This window comes from Calliopsis andreniformis, chromosome 4, assembly GCF_051401765.1.
Source record: "Calliopsis andreniformis isolate RMS-2024a chromosome 4, iyCalAndr_principal, whole genome shotgun sequence".
Lineage (NCBI taxonomy): Eukaryota > Metazoa > Arthropoda > Insecta > Hymenoptera > Andrenidae > Calliopsis > Calliopsis andreniformis.
In genome coordinates this window covers 7,204,165-7,215,568 of record NC_135065.1, presented here as the reverse complement: position 1 = coordinate 7,215,568, position 11,404 = coordinate 7,204,165, and the positions used below count along the sequence as shown (strand labels likewise).

At 34.3% G+C, this 11,404-nt stretch overlaps 1 protein-coding gene across 1 annotated transcript; it reads left to right on the top strand.

Moving 5' to 3' along the window:
• Positions 1-63: 63 nt before the first annotated feature.
• Positions 64-3,724, top strand: LOC143177886 (solute carrier family 12 member 8). Its single transcript, XM_076376153.1, has 10 exons — positions 64-683; positions 749-929; positions 1,014-1,159; positions 1,219-1,450; positions 1,537-1,738; positions 1,819-2,053; positions 2,128-2,448; positions 2,515-2,667; positions 2,738-2,916; positions 2,988-3,724. The coding sequence occupies exons 1-10, from the start codon at positions 489-491 to the stop codon at positions 3,145-3,147; spliced, it is 2,004 nt and encodes a 667-aa protein (XP_076232268.1). The 5' UTR covers positions 64-488; the 3' UTR covers positions 3,148-3,724.
• Positions 3,725-11,404: the final 7,680 nt, after the last annotated feature.

The window sequence follows — 11,404 nt, the reverse complement described above, 5'->3', positions numbered from 1 at the left end:
CGTTAGATAAAAATGGTCGTTCTATCGTGGAACAACACGTCACCAGTAGGTGATATGTTTGAAGTGATAAGGGTGATATAAGTGATTGATAAATCGAAAGAAAAGATGATTTTACTAAATTATAATAATGATATGAAGGCCTATAATCATTTTTTCTTTATTTAAACGTAGGAATCGTACTCTAACCTATCCCAGTATACATTACCAACAAACATTAAAGAGATCTTTTTCTTAATGTGACAATAATATAATCCAACACTTTCTCTGTCACATTAAATCATATTTGCAACAAAACAATTTTGCATTAATAGTATTGATGCTGCTGTAACTAATACAGACATGAAGATGTTTGGAGGCAACTTATCCATTTATCTACCAATTTATTATCCCTTATTTTTACAAACTTGGAATTGAAAATAGAAGACTGATATAATCCCTAATAAAGAGTAATTAATTTTTCTACAAAATATATTTCTACGAAAGAAACAATGGAGTCAAATGAAAGAAATCAATTATCAAATGGAGATGCTACAAATAATAGAGACATTGACTGGTCTAGATATGGTTTACACGATACAGAAACACAGAGAAGTAATGAAGCACGCAGGAACAATGGGGCATATGAAGAACTTGGACCTGAAATGTATCAAACAGGAGCAAATGAATTGTTTGCTCAAGAATATGTAGGTAATTCTGCTGTAAAGACAAAGAGTATTTATTTTCTCTGAACATATGTTCCTCTTTTCAGAGTTCTGACCCCTGGTGGAAATCAAACTTCTTTATCTCACAACCTGTATTGTTTGGAACATGGGATGGTGTATTTACATCTTGTCTAATCAATATTTTTGGAGTCATTGTATTTTTGAGATCAGGATGGATTGTAGGTCAAGCAGGTGTTCTTAATGCAGTACTAATAATCTTGTGTACAGGTAATAGTAAAAATAATTTTATATACTGACAATAATCATGTTCAGAATTACAAAGAACTTCACTTCCTTTTGTAATTGTTTTAGTGTGCATTGTATTAGTAACAGTATTGGCTGCTGTGGGAATATGTGAACGATGCAGAGTAGAAAGTGGAGGAGTTTATTTTTTACTATCTCATGTTTTGGGATCAAGATTTGGTGGATCTATTGGATTGCTGTATTGTTTTGGACAGGTGAGGCACTTGTTAATCTATTAACATTATTAGAATGATCATGTGGACATTTTTTTCAGGCTGTGGGTTGTGCACTAAATGTTCTTGGTTTTGGAGAATCTATGGCTGGTCTAGTAGGTTTAGAGTCTGCTTGGGCAGAACGTGGTTTTGCTTGTGCAGCTGTTGTCTTGTTATCTGTTATCAATGTTGCAGGAGTCAAATGGGTCATAAAACTCCAATTTATTTTGTTACTAATTTTACTTCTTGCTGGAGTAGATTTTATGGTCGGAAGTTTTACTCACGTGAATATTGGTGAGATAAGTTATAGTACATAATATATACTACATATCATAAATCTATTTATAATTCAATTAATATATATAATATTATTATTCTAGAGGCTGGTTTCGAAGGATGGCTTTCAGGAAACTTAAGAAACAACACTTTTCCTGATTACCAGAATGGATACAGCTGGTTTACAGTGTTCGGTGTATTCTTTCCCACAGTGACTGGCGTTTTAGCTGGTATTAATATGAGTGGAGATTTAAGGCATCCATCCACAGATATTCCTAATGGTACATTGGCCGCAGTAGGAACTGGGTAAAAAATTCCTCTTTAAAAATATTTTTCCTATACATATCAGAAAAAAAATTAATAGTGAAATTCTAATCTGATTTCAGAACTTTTTTATATCTGTGTTTTACAATGTTTCTTGCGGCAACTTGTACTCGTAAAGCGCTTCTCACGAATTTTATGATAGCATCAACAGTATCAGCAATTTCAGTACTACTTTTAGCAGGTCTTTATGTATCATCATTTAGCAGTTGTTTGGGTGCTATGTACGGCACTCCTCGTGTTCTTCAGTCTATAGCTAGTCAGAATGTTATACCTGGAATGAGTTGCTTGCAAAGAGGAGTGAGTATATTTTGGTTATTTATAACTAAATTTTCGCTGCCTTCTTTAACATTGAAATTATACAAATTTTTCAGAGAGGACCGAATAAAGTACCCATCTATGCGATGTTAGTGGTCGCGGTTGTTACGCTTACTTTTATCATTACTGGTCAAATTAATACACTCGCGCCAATCGTTACAATGCCTTTCCTTTTAACATACGCATGCTTGGATTATGCCTACTTTGCTCTCGCGCAGACATTTGACATACAGTTGAGTCGGGAACAGAGATTTCGAACGCAGTCGCCGACGTTTGATCGCAATTATGGTTCTGCAAGTAGGAATAACTCCATAACGGATATGGATAACGATTTGGATAATTTGTTCCCGGAAAGAATAAGACACAAAAATCTTGTGGTGAGTATGTCTCAATGAATCTTCGTGCAATAGCAGAAGGTTAATATATTCTTTAATTATTTACAGAGAAATCCTAGTCTTTCTGAGAATAATGTCTACATAGATTCTTCACCAAGTGTTGATGAAAATGTGGATAATCCAGAACGTAAAATTCATATTCATAATAAATTAGGAAATTGGTATAGTCCTTTATGCAATAGATGGCTTTCGCTTTTAGGTGTAAGTTTTCTCATTCGCTCTGTACAAGAATTATTCGAGGATATGTTTATAATGAACATTTATTTTACAGTGTATGATAAAATTACTCATTATGTTTCTCGTCCACTGGGGTTATGCTATTGCCAATATTGTCGTCGTTTTCCTTGTTTGGAGCTACGTAGGGCATGCTAATCCCGCGGTTAAGCCAGGAGTTTCATCGGAATTTAAATTCTTCAAGTGGCTGAGAATAGCACTATTGAGGCTTATGGGGTGATTATTACTAATACTATGAATTGAAACGATTTATTAAAAAATGTTAATATTCCTGTTTTTAAATCTAGGAGAAAAGTTTATGATTATGAACAGATTGTTGTTACACCTATACACCCAGGCGTTGAAACATGTTCGACTCAGTTGAACGAAGAAAATGAAGACTTTGCAGGTAGACGAAGATATCACCAAACGGCTACAGTTACAGGACAATACGTTAATGTTGATTAAACATAAGATAATTGGAAGTATTATCGAATTGAGAATGGATCGGAAAGGAGGAATTTCAAGAGAATCATATTAATTTAATGCTTTATTGTGTACTATAGGTCAAAGAGAGCGTTGCAATTTGTAACGTTATTAATCGCACAAAAGTACTCTAATCTAAAATGTTTTAAAATGCTTTGTAACGTGTAACTGATAGCCTTAAGAATATTAATAGTTTAAACAACTGTAAGCTAAAAACTGTATGATCCTTTTTACATTTTACTTAATACACACCAAACGCAGTTTAAATGGTATACTGCCAGAAGCATTTCTAAAATGAGGGTCCATACAATCAAGTAGTTTTAATAATCTTCTCTTGTAATGCGAGATTATTTATTCTTTTATAGTCTTAATAATTCGTATCTGAGATAAAATGTTGAATACGATGACATTACGATATCACATTTATAAATACTCTGTAAATATGACAATACGATAATTGATAATATATTTATATGCTATTTAACATTTTTATAAGCATTATTAAAATGATGAAATATGTTATTAACAAAACATGCAAATATAGATGAGTACATAGTAATTGTATAACATTTTTTTCTTTAGAAATATTTTTTTTTTATATACTATTCATCAGATTATAGAAACAAACATTTTCTCAAGAAATCAGTTCAAAAGTGATTCAAATTTCCTACTTACTAATCGTTTCCGGTTTCCTTACTGCGGTAGTCAATTCAGTAACTATTTAATCCACAGTAATTCCCGCCTTTTTCAAATTTATAATTTCTGATGTACTTATCACATTTCAGTTACTGTATATTACATATACAAATTAATATTTATTTCACAGTATAATTAAACAATATTTTTAAATAACATTTCCAACATTTAATTCATAGAATAAATAAATAAAATTTGAAATTTTAATTGTGGACTTCCGGTATGAAGATGAACTGACATACGTAGTACTTGGTTAGCCATAGGATTTCAAAGTTGCAAGAGAACATCGACGCTCTCATATTTTTGCTAATTATTCATAGAATTTTGCTTTGAAATTAGAAAATAGTTGTGTCTTTTTATAACTAGTGTTATCATTGATCATTGTACGTAAAGGTAATGTGTGTCTTGCAAGTTGTGTCACTTTAATCACGAAAAATATTGAGTGTCGATTTGAGGCATTGTGAAAAGGGAGCCAAAGTGACAATGTACATTACATCGCAATTGAATTTTGCCTATCAAGGTAAAATTTCACGGATTTTCTATAAAAAATTACTATAATGATAAACCAGAAAGGTAGATAAGTGTATTTGACTAGTAATTGTCAATTACATGTAAGACATATAGGAATATAGATTTTTCTCATTTAAATACGTAATTTGTTATAAAAAAGCCTTGCATCTTAAAATTTTTAGACAAGCTTTTATACCTTGGCATTGCTTGCATTTTCAGGTTTCAAATTACGAAAATCCCATCCATTTGATGGAAACAACGTATTTTGGGGTACACGATACGTGAGTTGCATATATTATTTTCTTCTTTTATGACTTTATTGTATAAATATTATCACGCGTACAATTTCTCATGCCAATTTATTTCGCGCCATTATTAATCTCTTTGTTTGCTTACCACTTTATCCACCATTACTATTCTATATCATACACTCTGTATTGGTAAATACAAAAAACAAAATGAAAAAAGCGGAATACATTTTTGTGAATAGCAACGTATATTATATATAGCATTTTATAAAAAAGTATTCCTTTATTTAAAAAACGGGATATTTTTTAATTAAAAAACTGACTCATTGCAGTTGTATAACAAGAATCGTATATTTACTATATAAATATACAGAGTGTTCAATTTTAATTTTCAATCTTTAAATGCAGAATTTATTAGTAGGAAAATATTAATACTTCTAGGGACAAATTTGAAAAAGTTTAAAAAACTAGGGAATTATATAAAAAGGATAAGGCTACTCTAGGTGAAGAGTATTATGTTTACAAAAAAGTAAAGGCTGTCCGTGTAGTACAGAGACGTCTTAAAAATATCTAAAGACATCCAGTACAGTTATAAAAATATTCAAAAGACGTCTTTGAAACGTTCGAAGTTATTAAAAGACATTCATAAGACGTCTTAAAGAGGTTCAAATCACGTCTAGAAGACGTTGAGATACATATGAAAGTATTTAAGACGTCCAAAGACGTAATTCTGTAAGACGTCTTATAGACTTAAATTTTAGAAGTCTTTAAGACGTACTGTGTTAGATGCTTTTAAGACGTCCAAATTATGTCGTAAGACGTTCAGGCATAAAATGGACATAAAATAGATGTCTGCAAGACGTCGTATGCTATCAATGTGCAGGGCTTATATTAACCCATCTTACACATATTTAAACATTCTACGTGATAATGTTTAAATACCTTTCAACTGAAATTTATTTTTAATTTCATGTTAATTATGTCTCGTATTTTGTGATGGTTGATTGTTATCGAGTAATTTCGCTCATAATGATATTCTACAACTAGAGTCATTTATGCCAGGATCATCCCCTTTATTTCAACGATACCACAGTCGCTCATTTCAGTCGGTTTATTTCGTTTATTATATTCATCCGTATACTGTATTAGCGTCACTGCCAGGATTATGTCTCACCCGCTTATTCGCATACCATCTATTAATCGCTCCAGATTCAGTAAGTGCAGGAGGCGGGTGAACCTGCGCGGAGAGCTTCGGAAGCTTCGAGGTTCGCGGTGATCTCGTGGTTAGCCGTGATGGTTAACCTTCCCTTGCGCGCCAGCCTCTTACGTGGTCGTGTTAAAATCATCCATGGCGCCAGAATGCGAGATAATTAGTTTCAGAATATCAACACGTATTTCTGATAGCCCTGCTCACTGACCAGTGTGCATACCACTGCAGCGGTGCGCAAATTATTAGACTGGAGGTATAAAAGCACAAGAGAGCAGAACTTTTCCCCTAGATAACGCCTTATCTTTTACGTTTTGTACACGTAACTTTAGTTGTACGCATTGGCGTTCGGTGTGCATTTCGTTGCTTTTTGCAGTCGGCTTTGGCCTCTTTATACTCATACCTAGAAACAGATACAGGAAATATCATTTCTTCCTGATATGTTTTATTTCTGAGTTTTAAAAGGATAAAGTGTAAGATTGTTATTATTGTTATTGGCATTGTTCTTATTTGGAATTTTATTAATTACTGGTGCAATAATAATACTATTTGTGTAGTAGTGTAATAAGCATAAAGTATATACAAACGATTGATATGTAATTGATGATATAATGACTATTTAAATTTTATAATTTATTACTAAACTGCGGATTTTTGTGTACTTATGGATGTTTAAAATGTATAAAAAGTTACAGAATGTGTGAAATATTCAAAAATATAGAAAATATGGAAAGCAGAGTGCAAATTATGTTACTTGAAAGGTGAGGAAAATTTTTATTTATTTTTTAAGGTTCCATTTCTGTAACTAGGTTTATGAAAATGTTAACTTACATAATTTTTTCACATTTGTTGGTGTCTGACTTAGGACTTATTCTACTGGCCACGTACTTTAGCTCGGTCAGACACAGCGAAGTCAGTAGAATAAGACAGTAGTCAGACACATTTTACATGTACATATTTTAAGTATTTTCTCAGCAATTAATAATTTAATGGCGAAGCTCGAGACACAATTCCGTCTACCTTAATTTTCGTCTTATTTTAGAACGTAGAATCATCCCTAAAAATTTCTGCCGCTTACACAGGTAAAAATATTACAGAGTACAGACTTTAATATACATTCGGTCATCCCATAATTAACATCCTCTCTCGTTTCACATTTCATCTCAAAACATCAGAAATGTTTTGAAAAGGGAACTCTATTGTGTTTCTTGTGTTTATCAATGTTTAATACCTGATGTTAATAGTATTTTTACTAGCATAGTATTATAGTATTTTTTAATCTGGATCTGAATTCAGTGTACTGATGCGATGATTGGTATTTTGAGGGATGATGGTTAATGAGATTGGGACTGTGATCTGAAATTCTAGTAAGGGATGCAGGGGGTTGCAGTTTTGCAAGCATGAAAAATATTGAAGCATTCTGTACCTGGAAACTGAGACTGTGAATTATTCTGCTTTCGAAGGGAATCAGTGTCCACTGATATATTTGAGCTCTGATGTGCAGATTGTTATTTTTTGCGACTATGCTTTATCTTTTCGAGATAGGGTTTCTTTTTCAAAACATTTCTGATGTTTTGAGATGAAACTTGAAACGCGAGAGGATATTAATTATGGGATGTTCGAATGTACATTAAAGTCTGTACTCCATAATATTCTTGTGTTGGATATAGGTTCGCTATGTTCGACGACAGGCATCAGAAATTTTAAAAGACGATCCTACGTCCTAAAATAAGATAAACGAAACTGTGTGTAGCTTCGTCTTCCAATTAATAATTTCTAAGAAAGCTATACATAACAAAAAAAAATCTGCTTCTGGATTCGGATTCAGTTCCAAAAAAATACATAAAAATCAGTTTAAACAGCTAACAAGACTCGCGTTGACCACCATACCATATGATCGGTCCCCCTTCCATTTCCCCTCGAGATAAGAAGAAGCTACTTCAACCAGGCCGACGTGTTCTCGCGTCCGCGGTACCAGCTAGGTGTCAGCTCGAAAGAGGGTCGGGGGAGGAAGGGTTGCGCTAAGGTGTACGGTTGACGCTGGCTGACGGTTTTCGAGTGGCGGCCTGGTCGGGAGGGTTAAAAAGGGGGGTTGTTCGTCGATGCCGGCTGGCGAGAGCGGCTGGTGGGGCGCGAGGGTCGGGAGGGGGTTGGTGTTGGTCGACGTGGGATCCTAGCCGGATGGTGGATCCGCGGTGCGAACTTCAGTGCGCGTTCAACCACCGACGTGTGTTTACGGTCGGAGCTCCAGCGGAAGCTGCGAGGGCTAGCTGGCTGCTGCGGGGGGGTGAGACGATTTTTATCAATTCACGTTGCAACGTTCGACCACCCTTTTCACGGCACACCCTTGTCGAGCACGACCGTCGCCGAGGCTGAATTTACAGCGATTAGTTCGCGAATTTTGGGGCATCGGTTCGGCCGATTTTTTGGGAGATCTCGTGCAAGTGAAACTCGTGGATCGGGGGGATAGACGGCGCCGAGGGGGCGAAGGAACGGTGGCTGAAACGCTGGCAGCCACGTGTTCCACGCCGGTTGCGGGATATCCGTCTCGGGGCTAACGAGCTGTTAGCTATTTTCAGGGGGATTTTGGTGATCTTGGTCTTGTTAGTGACGATGGTTCTGGTGACGCGGGGTCGGAGTGAACCAAGTCCTGCGTGTCAGTGCAGAGTGAGCGACACGGTTTTTATGTTAATTGGTGGACGATTGGATTGCTCTTCGTGGTTCTGTAGTCGTGGTTTGATGGAATTTTTGTTGGAGGCGGTACGGAAACGTGTTGTAAAAGGAATGCTTGTTTCTGTTGTTAATGTTATTATGTTCGACTTGATTAAAGGTGTAGAGTGCATTGTTTTATTTCACGTTGTCGAGTGTACAATGGAAAATATTTATTAGGTTGTTCCATGAGCTTTTGTGTAGTTTATTAATGTGTCTAGTTATGGTGATCGTGCTGTATTTTTCCTTTTATTTCGTTTCATCTGGAAACTCGGTTTCATTTTTTCTAATTTTTTTAACTTTAAGACAGAACAAAGACATTTTTAATACTATGCTGAGTGACTTTAGTAATCATTCGTGAACAAATTTTTTCAGAAAAGTCGAGACTTCTTAAAAAAAAAAGAAATTTACTTTGAATATATTTTTCTCGGTTGCATTGCAGTGAATAAAAAATCTCAAAAGATACTAATTCATTTTATCTTTTCGAACTGCCCCGAGAGCTTTGAGAGAGGTAAAAACTGATGGAACAACTTAATATCCGGAGTTGTAAATATAGTACATGAGATTTCCGTGATCTCTATGGAATTACTTAATTTTGTTGCTTCAAAGCTTCATCTATTTATTATTTATGAATGCAAAGTATATAAAAAAGAGCTTACACTTGTTAATAACTTTGTTCCCTTATAGAATTTCTCATAATTTCTGCAGTACGAGATTGTCATACTTTAAAAATTATACATTTCCACACTTTAATATAACTTCCTGTAAATGTCTACATTTCTCGATAATTTTTTACAATTTTCCGTACCAATGTTAAATTATCATGAAGTAAAGTTTCATATTTGGAAATCAAGCATGTAGAAACTATTTAAGCAAGGTGGTAAAAAAAGTAGACTTGGTTCATTCCAGCACCTATTTATATAAATTTTTTAGGAGAGAATTCCGAGGAACTTAAATTTCATCTTTTTAATTTCAAATTAATGCATAAAAAGTGATCGAAAATTTGGAAATGCATCGATACATCATTCGTTATGTTGATATGCATCCTTGTCGCTTTTTACCCTCACGTAGAAAGTTCCTGAGAACTTGTTAGAAAGTTATGAAGTTCAGTGGCTTTTCAGGGTCAAGGCGTCGATGCCAAAGACCCAGGAGTTCCTTCGATACACAGTGTCCTTTATCCCATGCTTCTAAGCCTAGAATTACATAATTGATATTCTCAAAGAATTTCAATTCATGCCTTAATCATTGTCTAAAGAATAAAACATTAATCAACTAAGTGAAGTAAAAAAACTTTTCTATTAAAAGCAGTTAAAAAGTAATTCAATTTATCATAAAGGATACACAATCGATGTTCTCAAGTCGATATTTTAATATTTCAAAGCAATGATGCTCTGCTTCGTAAAATAATCTTTCAATCCAGAAAACTTTAGTCTTCTTATTTTCTTCAATATTTAGTTAGAGCTCTTGAAAAATGTAAATCGAATGGTATCGTTCCAATAGCTCGTTCATGAGGTTCGATATGAGATCTTTTAGGATCTCGTTTCCATCAATCTTTCTTTGGCTACGTCCGAGGGGAGTATTTTCACAAGAATTTTTCTCGTGGAAAGTTTGATTTCAGTCTGTCATTCGGAACGAAGGAAATAGGTCAACCGAATTGTTTTGAGGGGGCTGTGTGTCTCTCGCGCGAAAATTCGCAGTAGTAATCGTTTGACGCTGTCGACGGGGAAAGATCACATCGTTCAGGATGGGCTCTCTTTCAAATTCAGAGTCAAACGAGCGATGTTTTTTCGTTGAATCTTTCGTTGGAAAACACTCTTTCCAAATGGAACGAATTTTTCAATAATCATCGACAAATATGGGCGAAATAAATTTGAAATTAAGTGAGAGGAAGATGGCATGAAATTTTCAATTATTTTTAACCAGAATATTCAGACTCACATTAATCATTAATTCAATGCTTTCAATTTTAATTTTTAGAGTAACTATTTTTAATTCAAATATGTGTTTGTATTTTGGGTCTCACGTTATTTTACATGAATAATTGGATAACTATTACGTGATCTGTAAATAAATTAACTTGTGTAACTGGAATTTGTATAGTGAATTTTTCGATAAATGTAAATCGTATGTAATGAGTTTGCAGTTCCAAAGTTTCCCAAACTTCACGATCACAAAATTCTGATGAAGTTAAGAGAGTTAAATCTGCCATCTAGTTAAATGTTACAAAGTGGTATTTGAAGGAAAGCTTGACTGAAGGTACTCAATTTAAAGTAACCAAGAAATATGTTTCGTGGAAAACTTGGTTTCTAGTAATTCTTGCTTGCATTATTTCATAATTTCGTAATAGAATTTTAATCGCGTGAAAGAGAAAGGAGCAGGAATTTACGAGTAATAATTGAATTCGTGCGATCCACAATGGAAGAGTTATAATGATTTTTCTTTCGCGGTGGTAGATTAAAAGATGAATATATTTCCATCTTATGGAATATTTTATTGGATCACTTTCGGTGGATCAATAATTCCAATTCCTGACTTGTTGAGGTTTGTCCGCGAGGAGAAATGATTTTTAGAATTTCTCGTAAAAAGAGAGGGGGTAGAATACACAGGGTTGTTTTTATTTCAAGCTGTGACAACTTTATTCGCAGCGGAGCGTCTATAAAGTGATCGTAAAAGTGTCGCATGCAGACGTAAAGAAGAAAATAGTACAGGCCTTTTTGTTCCCAGAGTATTGTATAGGATTAATTATAGTGTTTGATGCTGTAGCGATTCTGTGCAACGATATTGTTTTCTTTTGTTATTTACTTTTAATTAATATTGCCAAATATTGATGCACTACGACTGAAAACATTTATTAGTATTGGGTACATAA

Coding starts and splice junctions, on each gene's coding strand:
- LOC143177886 (XM_076376153.1), top strand. CDS start 489: ATGGAGTCAAATGAAAGAAATCAATTATCAAATGGAGATGCTACAAAT. Junction 1,451..1,536: donor TTTTACTCACGTGAATATTG/GTGAGATAAGTT, acceptor TTATTATTCTAG/AGGCTGGTTTCGAAGGATGG. Junction 2,917..2,987: donor GCACTATTGAGGCTTATGGG/GTGATTATTACT, acceptor TTTTAAATCTAG/GAGAAAAGTTTATGATTATG.